Source organism: Lipotes vexillifer, unplaced genomic scaffold (genome assembly GCF_000442215.2).
Source record: "Lipotes vexillifer unplaced genomic scaffold, Lipotes_vexillifer_v1.1 scaffold796, whole genome shotgun sequence".
Classification (NCBI taxonomy): Eukaryota; Metazoa; Chordata; class Mammalia; order Artiodactyla; family Lipotidae; genus Lipotes; species Lipotes vexillifer.
This window is the reverse complement of record NW_006773072.1, coordinates 2,588,711-2,610,516: the sequence shown is the minus strand read 5'-3', so window position 1 is coordinate 2,610,516 and position 21,806 is coordinate 2,588,711. Positions and strand designations below refer to the sequence as shown.

The 21,806-nt window shown below is 40.3% G+C and overlaps 1 protein-coding gene across 1 annotated transcript in view; it reads left to right on the top strand.

The window, feature by feature from the left end:
- DNAAF11 (dynein axonemal assembly factor 11) overlaps positions 1-21,806 on the top strand; it is a 73,486-nt gene that overhangs the window by 31,233 nt on the left and 20,447 nt on the right. Inside the window, exons 9-11 of the mRNA XM_007448006.1 lie at positions 2,176-2,241; positions 5,574-5,643; positions 6,383-6,478. Coding sequence (XP_007448068.1) covers positions 2,176-2,241; positions 5,574-5,643; positions 6,383-6,478 — 232 coding nt within the window. The remainder of the gene's footprint in view (positions 1-2,175; positions 2,242-5,573; positions 5,644-6,382; positions 6,479-21,806) is intronic.

Sequence of the window (21,806 nt, the reverse complement as noted above, 5' to 3'; positions counted from 1 at the left end):
CCCCCCCCCCCCCCCACACACACACACACACACACACACACACACACACACACACACACACACACACACACACACACACTCCCCTTTATCCAGAAGTCATGAATGCAGCACAACACACGATGCTGATCCCTGGGGATACAGAAGTGAATATGACAGATTTCTGCCTTCAAGGAACTTAAAAATCTAGTGGGGAGACTGTGTCTCTTCAGGCTACAGCAGGGCTTGAGGGAGACCCTCTGGGCTCTGCGTGCCCCTAGTGAGACCCCACAGAAGCTTCTGCAGTCCATCGTTTTTATATTCCGTGTTCACATCATTTCTATATTCAGTCACATCTTTTCAAATCTCAGCCGTCTACTTAACCTAACAGATTTGCCCAGATTGACCATACTTTCCTTCTCCAAACAGGTTCTTCCCTTTGCTTCTGATTCTTTGAACCTACTACCTTCTCATCTTCTTCTGCTTTGCTGGATCCTTTCTGTCTTGTCTCCTAAGTGCTCCGGGGCAAACTCCTCAGCTACCTTCTCTTTCCACATTCACTCTTTCAAGATCTCACCAAATCCCTTGATTTCAACACTATCCTTCCGTTAATTACAACCAGGCCCAACCTCTTCCCTGAGCTCGAGACTTGTATATGCACCTCGCTATCTGCTCTCCTGTGTGGATATAAACTATGTGTCGTAGGCTTATCGTGGCTAAGGCAGACATCCTCACTTCTATCCCCGCAACCGTGTACCATCAGGTCCTCAGAGGTCCTCCAGCTCAGGAGTGAGCATCCACTGGATATCAAGACCGAAACCTCGGATTCATCCTCAGTTCTTCTCTCCCTCGTGTTATCAGTGAGCTCTTCCTTCAGAATTACCAGAATCCCACCCCTTCTCATTCACTCCATTGCCACCACCTTAGAGGAAGTCAACGTCCTCTTGCCTGGATGGTTGCAATAGCCTGTTAAGTGGCACACACCCCCTCTCTTAAGGAAAATTCCTGGAAAGCACCAAACCACATTTTCTTTACGGAATTAAATCACATGATCTCATCTAGCTGCCAGGGAGGCTGGGGAATGTGGTCTTTACCCTGCAGAGCCATATTCCTCATTAAAATCAGGGACCCTGTTACTATGGATAAAGGGGGAGCAGACAGTGGGGAATATCAGTCTCTGCCATAGAAAACCTCCCTGAAATTGCCTTTCAAGAGATATATGAAGGGAGAGTTTAAGTCGGTGGCTGGAAAATGGGGGAATAAGCAATCAAGGCAGAGGAGAAAGCATATTGAAAAGCCCCAGAGATGAGATCAAGAATGCATGGGTCATTTGAGCACCTGAAGAGGTCCCGCCCGGCAGGAGTGTTGAAAGCAAGTGAAAGTGACCGCCACAAGCAGACATCCTGCTGGCAGCCAAACCTGGGGGACAATGTTACATTTCTCCAAACAATTTAGCCTACATTCTTTAATATTGTTGGGGTATTGTACTTTGCAGTATAATATGATAAGTGAAATAGTCAAAATAAAATTAACCAAGTAATTCTGAACAGTACATCGACAGTATGGAAGTTATACCTAGGACTCAATCTCAGGGTACAGTTGAAAGACTTAAGAGATTTGAAATCCTGCCTCCAAGGCTCACATGACCTCTTTCCCAGCTACGTCAGCCTCTCTGAGCCTGTTTCTTCTTCTATAAAATGGAAGTGATAGGTCATGGGCAGCACCTCAGCATTTCCGGGGGTTAGGGAAAGGTCACCAACGAAAGGAGAAGAAAAAAGACAAGACTGCTTAAAACTTAAGGAATGGAATGCTGGATAAGGGCAAGCAAATGCAACATGTAATTCCCCATCAATAATTCCGTGTTTTAGTTTGCTTCTAGCAAACCCAAATGAAATGGAAAAGAAAACTTTAGCCACCAGGTGTCTCTGTCTCTGCACCGATGCTAATTTTTTTTTTTTTATGTAGTTCAGGATTCTCATATTGAAACAATGTAAACAGGAATAATTTATGAATATGTTGTAGGTTTCTGTTGAAATTTTTTAACAGATTTTATTGACCAGCTACCAAAATAAGTTTGTCGTTGAAGATTATGACATAGTTTTTATCAAATTTTCTTTTGATACTGGGATGGGATTATCTATAAAGTATCGCTAAAGACATCCTCTTCTTTTTTCCTCCCCCCAATGGATTATTCCTTAGACTTGACTTCTCTTTGAGAGATGATGAAAAGCGTAACCAGATCGTCCTGGACCTGGCTGTATATAGGTAAAGACCTTTTATTATGCATTTATTTCATGGCATTTCTTGCTATTTTCATTCTCAGTCACAGCCCCTTGAGTTCTTAAACATGAACAGCGGCCTCTTTATCACTGGCTGCCACCTCTTCCCAGGCCACGTCCTACATCCTGACTGGTTTCACCCCCGCACTCCCTGCTTGCTTACCCATCATCCCCGCATCCTGACAGCTGCCCTCACCCAACCCACAACTGTCCACAGCTGTGACATTCACACCATCAGCCTGTGTCACCTTCCATGCTTCCTTGTTGAAGCCATTTAAAGACACCCGGGCCATCTGCCTCCCTCCTTGAAGATTCCAGGTCCTGGCTCACTTCCTCTGTCCTGCTGATGATTTCAGGATCCACGTTCAGGACCTTTCTGCTTCTCCAGCCCTTTCAGACCCACCGATGCCCCAGTACTTTTGTCCTTGTGCCTCCCTCTGCCTGTATCACTCTCACCCTAGGTGTCCTCATGCCCTTCAGGCCTCTGTTCAGATGCCACTTTATTATAGAGGCCTCTCTGCCTCACCATCCAGTATAGACCAGTACCACCCCTGCCTCAGCACATCCTTCCACCTCTCCCTGCTTTTTTATTTCTACCTGACAAACTCTCAGTTTACCTGTATCTTGAAAAATGTGTAGTTGAGGCAGAAACTTTGTTTTTTTTGTTCCTACCTCTTTATGTCTCTAACACCTAAAACGTGCCTGACACCCGTTAGGAGCTCAGTAAGTACAGGAGTAAATGGATGAATGAATGAATGATTTTGACGATGGAATCAGTGAACCTTTACATTCATGAGTTGTAATAAAGGCATTTCTATTTTTGAGGGATTTTATTACATCCTCTATCTCATTTAATATCTCAGTAACCCAGTGGCGTGGGAGAGATTGTTATCCTGGAATTACCCAAGGGGGGTGAGTCTTGTGAAAGTAAGCATGGTAATTGGAGAAGCCAGAATATGAACCCTCAGTCTTAGGTCCACCTTTGTTTCTTTAATTGTGATAAAATACACATAACTTAAAATTCACCATTTCAGCCCTTTCAATTGTACAACTCAGTGGCATTCAGTAAATTCACAGTGTTGTGACACCATTACCACTATCTACTTCCAGGAAATTTTCTCACACATAAGGAAACCCGATACCCCTTAAGCAGTCAGTCTTCATTTCCCCCCATCCTCTGGCAACACTCATCTGCTTTCTGTCTCCATAGGTTTGCCCATTCTGGATATTTCATATAAATGGAATCATATCTGGCCTTTGTGTCTGGTTTCTTTCACTGAGTATAATGTCTTCAAGGTTCATCCATGTTGTAGCATATTCATGGCTGAATAATATTCCATTGAATGGAGAGACCACCTTTTTGTTTATCCGTTCACCCACTGACGGGCACCTGGGGTGTGTCCATCTTTGGCCGGTGTGAATGGGGGCCGGCTCTCGGTGCAGCCCTCCCTCATCACACTCAGCTGCGTCTCCCACGCCTCCAACAGTCCTTCTGCCCACTTGCTGCCAGGTCACCTGCCTTTAAGAAGCGCTGCCTTCCGTTCCAGCCCTCCTCCAGCTGACTGCATGTTCTCTGTTGCTCCAACTCCCTGAGCTTCCTTTTCTGCCGTTTTTCAGTTAAACATTCCCTTTTTCATCCTTTTAAGTCCTTTCCATTTTTAGGCCTTATTCCTGGAGTTCAGTGAATGTGTACCTCTTTCTCCTTTTAGCTCGATTAGCTACTCAACATTAATCCTCAGATGAAAACTTTCCTCATTTCCCCGTGCATGTACCTTTTCAAGGACTGGTGATATTTCTCCTGTCTAAGTAGAAAAATCCTTCCATTCGCATGATTCTGTCCAAACTATTACACTAAAATTCCTTGTTATCTTCATTGGCACATGGATGTATGCATGAAAGTTCATTCATTCATGTATGCTTCCTGCTTCTATTCCTTCCAATAGCTGTAGAATGCACGCTACTACATGCCACGCACGGGGAGGCTGTAACCAGCCTGTTCTGAATACAGTCCCTGCTCTCCTGGGTTTACGGCCCAGTGGGGGTGGCAGACAGTACACAGGCAGGCATCTAATCGGTAGTTACAAAGGGAGAAGAGTGCCGTACAGGAAAAGCGCAGATTCAGGGACCGAGAACAGTGGTGTGTGTAGTCCGGCGGTTGGCGGTGTAGGGGATGTGGCTGGAGAGAAAGCGAGAGCCAGGGACGTGAGCACTGGAAATTGAAGGATAAGATGTAGCGAGCTCTACAAAGGGCTGGTAGAAGATGATTTCGGGCAGAGGAGAACAGCACATGCAAAACCCTTGTAGGTCGGGGCAGAGGAACCTTAGGCGGCCCTAAGCACGAAAAAGAATCTGTAATCCACAGTTAAAGTGGTAGATAATAAACATGGAGTTGTAGGAAAACTTGACTCTACTTTTTATTATTTTACTTTTTCATTAATTGTAACAATGCTTTATTACCACTAACTATGTACTAGGCATGGCGCACGTGTCTTCTTAGCAATCTTAGGGGATAGGCACTATTTGTATCCTCACTTTACAGGTGAGGAGACAGAGGCTTAGAAAGGTTAAGGAATGTGGTCCAGGGTAGTAAAGCAGGAAGGGGAAGGTGGGGTCAGTCCTCACAAGTCTGTGTGGCTAAAACCTGAGCCTGTCACCCCTGTATCGTCCTACCTGCCATGACGTTTGTGATTTTTGAATCATCGCCGCGTTTTCAAATATTTTAACATGTATAAAAATAATCATTTGGCCAAACTTCTTATTTTAACGAGTGATGTGGAATCTAAACCTTTCCTCTGCTCGTGAAGTATAGGAGAACAGTTGCCCCCAATCCTGAGGTCACTGCCATAGAGGGAGAGGGCTGGGCTTGCTGGGCAGGATGTGCTTGCGGAGCCAGTCTTCCGGGAGAGGTAGGATGGGGCAGCTGCAGAACAGCTGCAGGGAATCGAGAGCCCTAAGGACGCAGGAGCTTAGTGGATTCAGCATTCCTGGCTATTCAAGTCAGCCTTAGGGGCTTAAAATAAAATATTCATGAAGGAGCATGGCAAGCCGTTCTCTGCAAACCTCTGGGGTTTCGGGCCGCAGATATTTTGGGGTAAGGGGCAATCAATGCCAAGTGTACTTGTGGGTCTAAAAATGAAATTGCTGATATATTGAATTTCCGGCGGTCTGGGCATGAATTTAAGATGAATATTCTAAGACCTGTTTAGCATGGAAATTGTAAACTTTCTTCACTTAAAATGGTCCCTTAAGTGGGACTTTGTATTTACACTTCTTTAAATGGTTCTGAAAATTATAACACTCGGTTGTTGAATTTTGAAGGTATCTGGACACCTCTTTAATCGATGTTGATGTACAGCCAACTTATGTGCGAGTGATGGTCAAGGGAAAGGTCAGTGTAACCCTATAGGCTGTTCCCGTTTCAGAAGCTCAGCCTTGAATCAAACTAGCTTGCCTCAAACAGATTTAAGTAGTTTTAAAATAAAAAAGAGAAACCCAGTCAGAGTGCTGTTTTTTTAGACACACGATTTTAAATGATGGGAGTGGTATGCAGCGGGAGTGGTTGCTGACCATTATGTACCTTGATAAAATTTGTATTTTTAACCTGTGTCTGTTTTGTTAGTACTTTTTTCAGAGCTGATAAGATGGTCATGTATGGGTAGCCTATGCTTGAAATTATATTTAAATAATGTACCCATTTAAAATAATATACCCATTTAAATAATATACCCATTTAAAATTGTCAATGATTTCATTCACAGCAACTTTATCACTTTTGAAATAGTATTTTTTGCTGATTCTGAGCTTTCATATAAGTTAGCTTGAAGACATTAAAATGGAAATATGTTGATGTTTTATGACAAGAAGTTTTATCTATAAATCCTTTATCAGCCGTGTTCTCATAAATGGACCAGTCACGATTTGTGACTAACTGTTCCTCAGACAATTAATTAAAATTCGTAAAATAGTTCATGCATATCAAGCATTGCCCATATTTTACTTTTTTCCTAATAAACCTAAGCAGATTTTTAAAATAAATGGTGAATCTTAAATTTGTAATGAAAACACCTCTTAAAGTAACCCCCTCGTGTAATATGCACTCACTCTCCACACTTCCTGTTTGCTTTCAGCCATTTCAGCTTGTCCTTCCTGCAGAAGTCAAACCTGACAGCAGCTCTGCTCAAAGAGCTCAGACAACAGGGCATCTGGTGGTCTACATGCCCAAGGTAGGTAGCCTCATTTGTTCAAGCTCAAGTCTCAAGTTCCTAGAGGAACGTGGCCTACCAGGGCTCCTGACGACTTGTGATCAAGGTCTTTTTGGCTGAGAGAGCCAGAAAATGTACTTGGACCAGCTCAGGTAGGAGAACAAAGACCTGTGAGAAGGGAGAGCTGGGACCAGGGCGCTGTGACTGTTGTAACTCCTCCTACCTGCAGTTCTCGCCTCCCAGCCTTCCTACCTGGCAGACCAGAGTGTGGAGGAGGGGTGCGTAGATCACAGGGGCCATGAGCATGCCCGGCACATGGTAATCAGTCCTTTCCTTATCAATAACTTTGAAAGGAGATGTAGTAGGCCTTGGGTCTCTTAAAAAAAAGTGTGATTGAATTCCAAATATTGAGCTTACTAGATTCGTGACTTTGGGCAAGTTATTAACCTGGTTCTGGGCCTCTTTTTCCTAATATCGCTTTTAAGAAAGATAATAGACATAAAATTCGTAGCATAGTGAGCACTCAATGAATATTGATGTCATCATTGTTGTTCTTTGTATTATTTTTATGATATGGACTAGATAGTTGTTTTTTTTTTTTAAAGAAGATGTTGGGGGTAGGAGTGTATTAATTCATTTATTTATCTTTGCTGTGTTGGGTCTCCGTTTCTGTGCGAGGGCTTTCTCTAGTTGCGGCGAGCGGGGGCCGCTTTTCATCGCGGTGCGCGGGCCTCTCACTATCATGGCCTCTCTTTGCGGAGCACAGGCTCCAGACGCGCAGGCTCAGTAGTTGTGGCTCACGGGCCTAGTTGCTCCGCGGCATGTGGGATCCTCCCAGACCAGGGCTCAAACCCGTGTCCCCTGCATTAGCAGGCAGATTCTCAACCACTGCGCCACCAGGGAAGCCCAAGATAGCATTTTAAACTGAAACTCTTTTTTTTCTTTTATCTGGGAGGAGAAGTGTTGTATATGTATTTTTTTCAGTTTTTTTAAATTGAAGTATAGTTGATTTACAATATTGCGCTAGTTTCAGGTGTTCAGCAAAGTGATCTGCCTTTTGCTTTTTGGGTTTTTTTGCAGATTACATTCCAGTGTAGGTTATTATAAGGTAACGAATATAATTCTCTGTGTTTTGTAGTAAATCCCTGCTGCTTATCTATTTTATGGATAGTAATTTTTATCTCTTAATCACATCCTCCTAATTTGTCCCTCCCCCTCCCTCTTATGCTTGGTAAGTCAGACAGAGAAAGACAGTACTATATCACTTACATGTAGAATCTAAAAAATAATGCAAGTGAATCTGTATACAGCACAGCAACAGACTCACAGACATAGAGAACAAAACTATATGTGTACTTTTGATATGGCTGACTTCTAATGACTGGTAGTGTTCCCTCCGCTGACTTTCAGACTCTAACTTTGATCTCAGAGCTGAATGTCTGAGACAGAAGCTGTTCAGAAGCCTGAACAGACTTAACATGGATAGATGACAACCCTGAAAAAACTTAAGGAAATAAAACTTAAAAAAAATTCATCTGTCTATATGGAATATTCCGATTCCTCAGTACAGGCTCTGTGAATGAGTTAGGATGTTTTGTGCTGCAAGCTGCAGAAACTCCAAACAGAATTGTCTTTAACCGGAAAGAAGTGTTTCAACTCTTGTAACAAGATACGGAAGGTCGGGAGGGCCCAGTCAGGGGAGGGTCAGGCCCTTTCTGATATGTTAGCTCTGTACTCAGACCTGCTTCCTTCTTGACATGAGCACTTCCTTCTTGACATGAGTTACATGAGTAACTGGGGTGACTCGCTTTCTTCTTCTTACCTTGCACAAAAGTGGAAAGACAGAGAATCAGAGAAAGACCAGAGAGAGGACCTTTCCCATCACCATGGAATAAAAGCTCCTCTGGACTGATCTGGCTAATTTAGCTGAAGAGGCTAACAAATCCTGAGGAGCTGAACCCTGGACAATGAAACCAATCTCTGGCCAAAGAGATGGTAGTCCTTTCTTCGTTCCTATTATTTTATGTTTGGTTACTGTTATCTCATCCCATGAGCCAGGGGTAGGGTCAGCTTTGCCCCAGTCACTCAGGTTTCAAAGAGGAAGAGTAGATAAACCAGTCAACATGGGGTTCTCCTTGTGAGAAAGAAAAGGGACCTGGGGGACACAAAGATTATAAACTTGATTAACCAATAAGGTTTCTATAATGGTTTAATAATCCTTCATTTTCCCAAAGCCAGTTTTGTAACAGATTATGAGTAATCAGTTATGTATTTTTACTCTGAGGCAATATGACAGCAAATACAATTTGTTGTCAAGCAATAAAACAACAAACACAACTGGAAGAATCGCATTGTCCTTGTTGACTACAACAAATCAAGGAAATGCTTCTGTGCCAGTTAGAATATCCTATAGGGAAATCTAAGCGATAACTCGATTACCTCAGTGTTTCAACAGAGACGTTTGAATGACACTGCGATCAGCGTTCTCCTTTCTTTTTTTTTTTGAAATTTCCATTCTAACTGAAAAGCCAAAGATTAAATGGTAACTGCTGTTTTCCTAAAAGGAAATCAAGACGTATGATTTGTGTACCTTTTACAGGGTGCCAGGCAGTTGATCAGAAGACCTCTGCTATCTCTGCTTATGAATCTTTTAAATGAATACAACATTCTGTTTCCGTTATCCTTTTTGTCTTTATATCTGTTTAAATCTTCGTGTTAAATACACATAAAAAGTATAAAAAATGGCCTATTAAAGAAAAGGCATTTTAGAAGGGTTTGGTTGAAGATGAGATAATTTACATAGAATCAGAATGGTTCTTTTTTTTTCTTAATAAGAAACTATGCGTAACATTTTTTCCTTTGAGGTATATACTTTTTTAAGATTTTAGACTACTGTCTAAAAGTAACACGGATGTGAAGCTATCTCTATCATTATTCCTTTTAATTATTAAATTATTAATTAATTTATTTACTTTTATCATTTCTGTTATATACCTCTGTCATTATTCCTCCTAAAAGGTAGCTATTTCTTGTCCTGAATTAGTTGTTTTTCACTCATGGGTTAGGTATTTGTAAGGACTATAAAGCTCAAAGAACAAAAGCTTTTTCTTAGAAATTAAATTTAAAAAGTCATCAAAAGTTAAAAAATAAAATTCTAACTTCACATATTAAAAATATGTGTTACTAAAAGTTAACATCTTCATAATTCCTATTGATTGAAACAAATGAAGTGCCGAAGTTTCATCCACTGAGCCGTTTTGCGTGTCTAGGCTTCTACCTTACCGTGGCATTGTCCGTGTCTGACTTGCGTTATAACGACTGAGGCATCTTCTTGGAATTTTAAAGCATTTTGTAAAGATCAGGTAGACACTTAGGTATACTCTTGTTTCTTTCACAGAACAGTGTGGTCAATATGTTAAGTGATAACTTAGTGCTTCAGGAAATATCTAATATAGTCCTTAGTAGTCTATAATACTTGGATACTCTAAATTAATGAAAAGAAGATCAAATTTGCTGTTTAGTTGTTCCTTCTTTGTGATAGCATTTGTAAAGAATACTTGTGAAAAGCTAATCTATTTGATGATGTCTGTGCTGTGATGATTATATTGTGTTTATCTGTGGAAATTCAGTGATTAACTTTGTATACATTTTTTCAAGGACACAATTTGTAATGGAATCCACAAAATGCTCAAATATTTCTTATTATACACTTCATTCAGTATTTTGTCATAGATGTCAAATGGATCTTTTTCCCTTCCCTACCCCTAAATGAAGCCGGATCTATACAGACTGGGTACCGATAAATAGGCAAGTTTCGTTAAGTCTGTTCCCTGTCACAGGGGTCATGGCTAGATATTCTGTTGCTGACCTGCTGGTGGGTTCTCCCAGCTCAGCTCCACATCCCAGGGACTTTCATCTCATGCTAGCTCTACAATACCAGGTGCTTTCGAACATCTGCCACCAAGTCTGTAATCTGTGGGTTGATAGAGTACACAGATATCACAATCCTTGCCATTCCCTACAGAATTCCTGTCTCCATCTGCCATCTTTGTAATGTAACTCGTGAATACCACATCTCCCAGAAGGCCATCTCCTCCACCATGATTTCAAGGGTTGATGTCTTGGCTAGAAGTGGCAGGTGGGGTAGTGGATGCAAAGGTACTCTGGTGTTCTCAGAAAGTGGCATTAGGGAATAAAAGGTCAACTGCCCAGGTAATAGAGGAGTAGGAAACATTCTGTGTTTCATGAGGCTTTTCTCAATCCTGCTCCACTTGTCAGTGGCATTTCTCTCTAGCTTCTGGCACTGTTGTATTCATTAGTCTTAGCTTTTGGGGTTGGTGTAGAGTCTCAGTCTCCAGTACCTTTTATTACATTAGATATATCCAGTCAAGAAACATGGACCTATGGGTGTCATCTGTCTACCAGAAATTCACTATTCTTCTTTGTTCAGCACAGCAGCCAAATGATCATTTTATAGTATATGTAAATCAGACCAAGTCTTGTTTTCTAGTCATTCAGAGTTAAAAGCAAAATCCCCTGATAACCTCCACCTGCCATTATCTCTCTGACGTTATCTTCTACCACTTTACCCTCTGATCATTCCAGCCACCTTGGCCTCCTTACTATTTCACAAATGTGACAAGCATCCTCCTACCCCAGGGCCTTTGCACGTACTGTTCACTCTGCTGGAATGCCCTTCTTCCAGATATCCTCATGATTTGTTCTCTCCCTTCTTACAGTTTTTTTTTTTTTTCTTAAGTGTTATTTTACCATGGGGTCTTTCCTGATCCCGATATTTTAAAAGTTTCCCCTTCCCCATCCCAGTACTCTCTATCCCCTGTTCCTGCTGTATTTTTCTTCATAGAATGTATCACCACTGGACAGTCCATGTATTTAATTGTTTATTTCTTTGTCTGTCTATCTCCCTCAACAAAAATTTAGGCTTCATGAAAGTAGGGACTCTTGTCTGTTCTTGTTACTACTGTGTCACTGGCACCTAGAACAGAAACTGGCAAAGAGTAGGTATTCAGTAAATTTTCATAGAACAAGTGAATGCATTAAATGCATCTTTAAAATACATTTTAATATTTAGAACACGAATCTCCCCTAATTCCTCTCCTCCCTCCTCAACCATTTCCTCATTGTTTTTCCATGTGTATTATTCCAGGTTAACTTTCAAATAATTTTATCAAGTTCTGCCTCCAGAAATGCCATTTGAATTTTTATTGCTATTACCATTTAGAGGGAGTGAAAAGAGATGATTAAAGTAATGGTCTCTGGAGCCAGAGAACCTGGGTTAAATCCTGATACTTCTGCTCAGCAGCTGTGTGACCTTGAGCAAATGACTAATCCCTCTGTGCTGTGCCTCAGACTCCTTGTCCATAAAGTGATATTAATGATCATTCATACCTCAAAAGGTTGTTTTGAGGACTATATAAATTAATGTGTAAAGCACCTAGATCAGCACCTGGGACACAATACACACTGCATTCATGTTACTGTTAATTAATATTATCCATTACTAGTAATCAGTATTGTCAAGTTAATCAATATTAATTCCTATTAGTAAATATTTTTATTATTGAGATTGCACTGTATTTACAGATTGTTGTGGGAATGAATTGATATATCTACATAATCGAATCTGCACTACAATAATGTATTTTCCATTTATTACTCACATTTTATGTCCCTCAGAAGTTTTGCTTTGCAGTTTTCTCTCTATAGATGCTACATATTTTCTAAAGTTTATTTATAGGTACTGTATGTATGATTTTAGTTCCTATTCTGAGTAGGATTATTCCCCATGGCATTTTCTAAGAGTTTACGCTTGGCCTTCGGTATATTTTCTGAAATGTGTGGTCAGACTAAGTGATATGTCCATACACAGTCTTCTCATCATCAGCCTGGAAGGGTCTGACACACGATCTCACCACAGTCAAACTTAACAAGATTTAACTGAAATGTTGCCTTCACGGAGAACCTTGCATTGTCATTCAATTAAACTCCCATCTAGGTTCTCAATTGACAAGTTCCAGGAACACTCCAAGAATGTGCTTCATGATTTCCTTTGGGTGTTCTTTCAGAATAATTAACTGAGATTAAAGAAGGTACCATCTGAACTGAACAGCAAAATATATCAACAACTTCAGTTGGTGAACATCTTGCTTGATTCTGCTATATTGAGCACAGGAGATGAAGGTCACATATTAAGGTCAATATCACACACCGTGATTCTAAAAAACACAGTCTCAGACTTCCTTTCCCTTGTTATTTGGACACGCATTTCTCAGTACTTTCTCTCTACTCAAATGTGCTTGCAATGTACCCAACATAAACTCACTTTTATTCTCTGAATGTTAATTTCAAGAGGGTCTGTAGTGAGGGCCTCCTGGTCATCTTGCTAGGTTTTCCCGTTCCATGCATACTTCTACTCTTTTACAACATTACTTCTCATCCTCAGCCTATTCCTAAAACTTCCAACACTGAAAAAATAGACCCAATTAAAAAAAAAAAAAAAAAAAAGACTCAAGGAAAAGCCACTTATCTTGACTGATGACATAAATACCAAGTCTGAATAGGTCTTATCATTCTTTAAAAAGAAGAAGAAGAAAATTTTAATTTCAATTTTAAGTGAAAATTTAAATAAAAATCTTTTAATTATACCTTTTAATGTTTTTAATTTTTTAAATTAAAATTTAATTTTTGTAAAATTTTTAATTTTCAATTTTTTTAAAAAACAGAAGAAGAAAAATGTAAATAGGCCCTTCCCCAAAAAAAGTAATGTATCACAAGAAAAAGGTGCTATCATTCTGATAATCTAAAAAAGACCTACCTATCTTTGAAAATGATATTTGGGAGAGGACCTTCAAGATGGTGGAGGAGTAAGACGTGAAGATCACCTTCCTCCCCACAAATACGTCAAAAATACATCTACATGTGGAACAACTCCTACAGAACACCTACTGAATGCTGGCAGAAGACCTCAGACCTCCCAAAAGGCAAGAAACTCCCCACGTACCTGGGTAGGGCAAAAGAAAAAAGGAAAAACAGAGGCAAAAGAATAGGGACAGGATCTGCCCCTCTGGGAGGGAGCTGGGAAGGAGGAAAAGTTTCCACACACTAGGAGCCCCTTCGCGGGCGGAGACTGAGGGTGGCGGAGGGGGGAGCTTCGGAGCCACGGAGGACAGCACAGCAACAGGGGTGCGGAGGGCAAAGCGGAGAGATTCCCGCAGAGGATCGGTGCCGACCGGCACTCACCAGCCCGAGAGGCCTGTCTGCTCACCCGCCGGGGCGAGCGGGGCTGGGAGCTGAGGCTCGGGCTTCGGTCGGAGCGCAGGGAGAGGACTGGGGTTGGCTGCGTGAACACAGCCTGAAGGGGGCTAGTGCGTCACGGCTAGCCAGGAGGGAGTCCGGGAAAAAGTCTGGACCTGCCTAAGAGGAAAGACACCATCGTTTTGGGGTGCGCGAGGAGAGGGGATTCAGAGCACCACCTAAACGAGCTCCAGAGACGGGCGTGAGCCGCAGCTATCAGTGTGGACCCCAGAGATGGGCATGAGACGCTAAGGCTGCTGCTGCAGCCACCAAGAAGCCTGTGTGCAAGCACAGGTCACTCTCCATACCTTCCCTCCCGGGAGACTGTGCCGCAGCCCACCACTGCCAGGGTCCTGTGATCCAGAGACAACTTCCCCAGGAGAACACAGCGCACCTCAGGCTGGTGCAACGTCACGCCAGCCTCTGCCTCCGCAGGCTCACCCCACATTCCATACCCCTCCCTCCCCCCGGCCTGAGTGAGCCAGAGCCCCCGAATCAGCCACTCCTTTAACCCCGTCCTGTCTGGGTGAAAACATATGCCCTCAGGTGACCTACACGCAGAGGCAGGGCCAAATCCAAAGCTGAACCCCAGGAGCTGTGTGAACAAAGAAGACAAAGGGAAATCTCTCCCAGCGGTCTCAGGAGCAGCGGATTAAATCTCCACAATCAACTCGATGTACCCTGCATCTGTGGAATATCTGAATAGACAACAAATCATCCCCAAACTGAGGCAGTAGACTTTGGGAGCAACTGTAGACTTGGGGTTTGCTTTCTGCATCTAATTTGTTTCTAGTTTTATGTTTACCTTAGTTTAGTATTTAGAGCTTATTTTCATTGGTAGATTTGTTTATTGATTTGGTCGCTTTCTTCCTTTATTTTATATATCTATCTATCTATCTATCTATATATATATATTTCCTTTTTCTCTTTTTGTGAGTGTATAGGTTTATGCTTCTTTGTGTGATTTTGTCTGTATAGGTTTGCTTTTACCATTTGTCTTAGGGTTCTGTCAGATTTCTTTTTTAATAGTTTTTAGCATTTGTTATCATTGGTGGATTTGTTTATTGGTTTGGTTGCTCTCTTCTTTTTTTTTAATTACTTTAAAATTTTTTTATTTAAATAATTTTTAATTTTAATAACTTTATTTTATTTTATTTATTTATTTATTTATTTTTTCTTTTCTCCCTTTACTTCTGAGCCGTGTGGCTGACACTGTCTTGGTGCTCCAGCCAGGTGTCAGGCCCGAGCTTCTGAGGTAGGAGAACTGAGTTCAGGACATTGGTCTAACAGAGACTTCCCGGCACCTTGTAATACCAATCCGCGAGAGCTCTCCCAGAGATCTCCGTCTCAACGCTAAGACCCAGCTCCACTCAATGACCAGCAAGCTCCAGTGCTGGACACCCCATTCCAAAAAACTAGCACAGGAACACAACCCTACCCATTAACAGGCTGCCTAAAAATTACTAAGTTCACAGACATCCCAAAACACACCACCGGACGCAGTCCTTCCCACCAGAAAGACAAGATACAGCCTCATCCATCAGAACACAGGCACCAGTCCCCTCCACCAGGAAGCCTACACAACCCACTGAACCAACCTTACCCACTGGGGGCAGACACCAAAAACAATGGGAACTAAGAACCTGCAGCCTATGAAAAGGAGAAACCAAACACAGTAAGTTAAGCAAAATGAGAAAACAGAGAAATACACAGCAGATGAGGGAGCAAGGTAAAAACCCACCAGACCAAACAAATGAAGAGGAAATAGGCAGTCTACCTGAAAAAGAATTCAGAGTAATGATAGTAAAGATGATCCAAAATCTTGGAAATAGAATGGAGAAAATAGAAGAAACGTTTAAGAAGTTCCTAGAAGATCTAAAGAGGAAACAAACAATGATGAACAACATAATAAATGAAATTAAAAATTCTCCAGAAGGAATCAATAGCAGAATAACTGAGGCAGGAAAACAGATAAGTGACCTGGAAGATAAAATAGTGGAAATAACTACCACAGAGCAGAATTTTAAAAAAGAATGAAAAAAATTGAGGACAGTCTCAGAGACCTCTGGGACAACATTAAACGCATCAACGTTCGAATTATAGGGGTCCCAGAAGAAGAAGAGAAAAAGAAAGGGACTGAGAAAATATTTGAAGATATTATAGTTGAAAACTTCCCTAATATGAGAAAGGAAATAGTCAATCAAGTCCACGAGGCACAGAGAGTCCCATACAGGATAAATCCAAGGAGAAACATGCCCAGACACATATTAATCAAACTATCAAAAATTCAATACAAAGAAAAAATATGGAATGCAGCAAGGGAGAAGCAACTAATAACATACAAGGGAATCCCCATAAGGTTAACAGCTGATCTTTCAGCAGAAACTCTGCAAGCCAGAAGGGAGTGGCAGGACATATTTTAAGTGATGAAAGAGAAAAACTTACAACCAAAATTACCCAGCAATGATCTCATTCAGATTTGACAGAGAAATTAAAACCTTTACAGACAAGCAAAAGCGAAGAGAATTCAGCACCACCAAATCAGCTTTACAACAAATGCTAAAGGAACTTCCCTAGGCAGGAAACACAAGAGAAGGAAAAGACCTACAATAACAAACCCAAAACAATTACGAAAATGGTAATACAAACATACATATCAATAATTACCTTAAATGTAAATGTATTAAATACTCCAACTAAAAGACATAGACTGGTTGAATGGATACAAAAACAAGACCCATATATATGCTGTCTACAAGAGACCCACTCTTGTGTCCTTCGGACCTAGGGACACATACGGACTGAAAGTGAGGGGATGCAAAGAGCTACTCCATGCAAATGGAAATCAAAAGGAAGCCGGAGTAGCAATACTCATATCAGATAAAATAGACTTTAAGATAAAGAATGTTACAAGAGACAAAGAAGGACACTACATTATGATCAAGGGATCAATCCAAGAAGAAAATATAACAATTGTAAATATTATGCACCCAACATAGAAGCACCTCAGTACATAAGGCAAATGCTAACAGCCATAAAAGGGGACATCAGCAGTAACACAATCATAGTAGGGGACTTCACACCCCACTTTCACCAATGGACAAATCATCCAAAATGAAAATAAATAAAGAAACACAAGCTTTAAATGACACATTAAAGCAGATGGACTAAATTGATACTTATAGGACATTCCATCCACAAACAACAGAATACACTTTCTTCTCAAGTGCTCATGGAACATTCTCCAGGATAGATCATATCTTGGGTCACAAATCAAGCCTTGGTAAATTTAAGAAAATTGAAATCATATCAAGTGGCTTTTCTGACCACACCACTATAAGACTAGATATCAATTACAGGAAAAAAACTGTAAAAAATACAAACACAGGGAGGCTAAACAATACACTACTGAGTAATCAAGAGATCACTGAAGAAATCAAAAAGGAAGTCAAAAAATAACTAGAAACAAATGACAAGGAAAACACGACAAGCCAAAACCTATGGGATGCAGCAAAAGCAGTTCTAAGAGGGAAGTTTATAGCAATACAATCCTACCTCAAGAAACAACAAACATCTCAAATAAACAATGTAACCTTGCACCTACAGCAATTAGAGAAAGAAGAATAAAAAAAAAAACCCAAAGTTAGCAGAAGGAAAGAAATCATAAAGATCAGATCAGAAATAAATGAAAAAGGAATGAAGGAAACGATAGCAAAGATAACTAAAACTAAAAGGTGGTTCTTTGAGAAGTTAAGCAAAATTGATAAACCATTAGCCAGACTCATCAAGAAAAAAAGGGAAAAGACTCAAATCAACAGAATTGGAAATGAAAAAGGGGAAATAACAACTGGCACTGCAGAAATACAAAGGATCATGAGAGATTACTACAAGCAACTATATGCCAATAAAATGGACAACCTGGAAGAAATGGACAAATTCTTAGAAAAGCACAACCTTCCGAGACTGAACCAGGAAGCAATAGAAAATATAAACAGACCAGTCACAAGCCCTGAAATTGAAACTGTGTTTTAAAATCTTCCAACAAACAAAAGCCCAGGACCAGATGGCTTCACAGGAAAATTCTATCAAACATTTAGGGAAGAGCTAACACCTATCCTTCTCAAAGTCTTCCAAAATATAGCAGAGGGAGGAACACTCCCTAACTCATTCAATGAGGCCACCATCACCCTAATACCAAAACCAGACAAAGATGTCACAAAGAAAGAAAACTACAGGCCAATATCACTGATGAACATAGATGTAAAAATCCTCAAGAAACTACTAGCAAACAGAATCCAACAGCCCATTAAAAGGATCATACACCATGATCAAGTGGGGTTTATCCCAGGAATGCAAGAATTCTTCAATATATGCAAATCAATCAATGTGATACACCATATTAACAAATTGAAGGATAAAAACCATATGATCATCTCAATACATGCAGAAAAAGCTTTTGACAAACTTCAACACCTTACTTATGATAAAAACTCTCCAGAAAGTAGGCATAGAGGGAACTTACCTCAACATAATAAAGGCCATATATGACAAACCCACAGCCAACATCATTCTCAGTGGTGAAAAACTGAAACCATTTCCTCTAAGATCAGGAACAACACAAGGTTGCCCACTCTTGCCACTGTTATTCAACATAGTTTTAGAAGTTTTAGCCACAGCAATCAAAGAAAAAGTAATAAAAGGAATACAAATCAGAAAAGAAGTAAAACTGTCACTGTTTGCAGATGACATGATACTATACATAGAGAATCCTAAAGATGCCACCAGAAAACTACTAGAGCTAATCAATGAATTTGGTAAAGTAGCAAGATACAAAATTAATGCACAGAAATCTCCTGCATTCCTATACACTAATGATGAAAAATCTGAAAGGGAAATAGAGGATACACTCCCATTTACCATTGCAACAAAAAGAATAAAATACCTGGGAATAAACCTACCTAAGGAGACAAAGGACCTGTATGCAGAAAACTATAAGACACTGATGAAAGAAATTAAAGATGATACAAACAGATGAAGAGATATACCATGTTCTTGGATTGGAAGAATCAACATTGTGAAAATGACTATACTACCCAAAGCAATCTACAGATTCAATGCAATCCCTATCAAACTGCCAATGGCATTTTTCACAGAACTAGAACCAAAAATTTCACAATTTGTATGGAAACACAAAAAACTCTGAACAGCCAAAGCAATCTTGAGAAAGAAAAACGGAGCTGGAGGAATCAGGCTCCCAGACCTCAGACTATACTACAAAGATGCAGTAATCAAGATAGTATGGTACTGGCACAAAAACAGAAATATAGATCAATGGAACAAGCTAGAAAGCCCAGAGATAAACCCATGCACAGATGGTCACCTTACCTTTGATAAAGGAGGCGAGAATATACAATGGAAAAAAGACAGCCTCTTCAATAAGTGGTGCTGGGAAAACTGGACAGCTACATGTAAAAGAATGAAGTTAGAACACTCCCTAACACCAAACACAAAAATAAACTCAAAATGGATTAAAAACCTAAAGGTAAGGCCAAACAGTATCAAACTCTCAGAGGAAAACATAGGCAGAACACTCCATGACGTAAATCACAGCAAGATCCTTTTTGACCCATCTCCTAGAGAAAGGGAAATAAAACCAAAAATAAACAAATGGGTCCTAATGAAACTTAAAAGCTTTTGCACAGCAAAGGAAACCATAAACAAGAAGAAAAGACAACTCTTAGAATGGGAGAAAATATTTGCAAACGAAGCAACTGACAAAGGATTAATCTCCAAAATATACAAGCAGCTCATGCAGCTCAATAACAGAAAAACAAACAACCCAATCCAAAAATGGGCAGAAGACCTAAATAGACATTTCTCCAATGAAGGTATACAGATTGCCAACAAACACGTGAAAGGATGCTCAATATCACTACTCATCATAGAAATGCAAATCAAAACTACAATGAGGTATCACCTCACACCAGTCAGAATGGCCATCATCAAAAAATCTAGAAACAATAAATGCTGGAGAGGGTGTGGAGAAAAGGGAACCCGATGGCACTGTTGGTGGGAATGTAAGTTGATACAGCCACTATGGAGAACAGAATGGAGGTTCCTTAAAAAACTAAAAATGGAACTACCATGCGACCCAACAATCCCACTACTGGGCATATACCCTGAGAAAACCATAACTCAAAAAGAGTCATGTACCACAATGTTCATTGCAGCACTGTTTACAATAGCCAGGACATGGAAGCAACCTAAGTGTCCATTGACAGATGAATGGATAAAGAAGATGTGGCACATATATACAATGGAATCTTCCCCAGCCGTAAAAAGAAACGAAATTGAGTTATTTGTAGTGAGGTGGATGGACCTAGGGTCTGTCATACAGAGTGAAGTAAGTCAGAACAAGAAAAACAAATACCGTATGCTAACACGTACGTATGGAATCTAAAAAAAAAAAAAAAAAAAATTGGTTCTGAAGAACCTAGGGGCAGGACAGGAATAAAGACGCAGATGTAGGGAATGGACTTGAGGACATGGGGAGGGGGAACGGTAAGCTGGGATGGAGTGAGAGAGTAGCATGGACATATATATATACACTACCAAATGTAAAATAGATAGCTAGAGGGAAGCAGATGCATAGCACAGGGAGATCAGCTTGGTGTTTTGTGACCACCTAGAGGGGTGGTATAGGGAGAGTGGGAGGGAGATGCAAGAGGGAGGAGATATGGGGATGTATGTATACGTATAGCTGTTTCACTTTGTGATACAGCAGAAACTAACACAACATTGTAAAGCAATAATACTCCAATAAAGATGTTAATAAAAAAATAAAATATAAAAAAAATAAAGAAAAAGGAAAAAGAAAATGATATTTGGCAGGAATCAAAGGGAAATTTTAGAAAACTTGGCAATTCTAAATAGGGTCCAAGAGGACATAGCAAGTGTAAAAATAGAGAATGGAGACAAGTAAGAATGCAACAAGATGAGGGCAAAGGCAATAGTTAGAGATAAACAGGTGCTGAATGAGATAAGGAAGAACAAAATGGAAACTAGCACTGAGGTAGCAGAATTAAAGTCTGCAATGGCGAGATATTAAATAGGAGGAATGACATGGAGAACAAAGCAAATGTGGAAAATAGCTTGAAGAGCCTTCCTAGAATGTAGCTAAAGGACAAGAGCTAAAAACTATGCAAGATACTAAAATATAGAGCATGCAGATGAAAGTCTAATCAGAGAATTAGTTATGGTCACACCAACAAAATCAGAACAATTTTAGTAGTCATCACTTTTCTGAGCTTAAAAACATAAGAATTAGAACATTCAGATCAAAAGTAATTAAGGAGTTCTAAGTAAAATTACTGAAAACAGACCAATGTCAAAATTCCTCCATTACAAGGATAAATATCCTATAACTTTTCAAAAGGTGCAAAGAGGTGTTACCCACAAAGGAAATATTTAAAATTAAAAATCACCGCCACCACCACCAGCAACAAAAAACATCCTCCTGGCCTCAAAATTCTCTCCAATAAAGAATGTCAAAAGAAAATAGAAAAAAAAAAAAAAGCATGAAAAGAGCATCTCCACATACTGTCACCATCACGTCTTTCTTTGCGCAGCCTCTGTGGCCGTCCTGATTCTATGAATGAACTGTCTGTGATCTAACCAAACTCTCCAGATGTGTGTTGCCTCCTATTTCCCCTTGCCTTTGAAGGACCATTTTTCCCCCTCTGACAATTCTCTCTACTCTCTACTTCACTGAATTTTCTGCTATACATCTTACATTAGAAAACATGCTGTAACATCTCCCTTCTTCAAAATAAAAACATTCCCCTCTACTTACTGCTCTGACCTGCTTCACAGCGAAACTCTTAAAGCAGACATCTATATCTTCTGTTCCAATTCTTTTCTCATAATCTCTAAAAGCAACCCCAGTTAGGTGTTCACCTTTTCTCCAGGCTCCCCATCATGCAAGCAGCTCTCTCTCTCTTTTTTTTTTTTTTTTTTTTTTTTGGTTGCGCGCCCC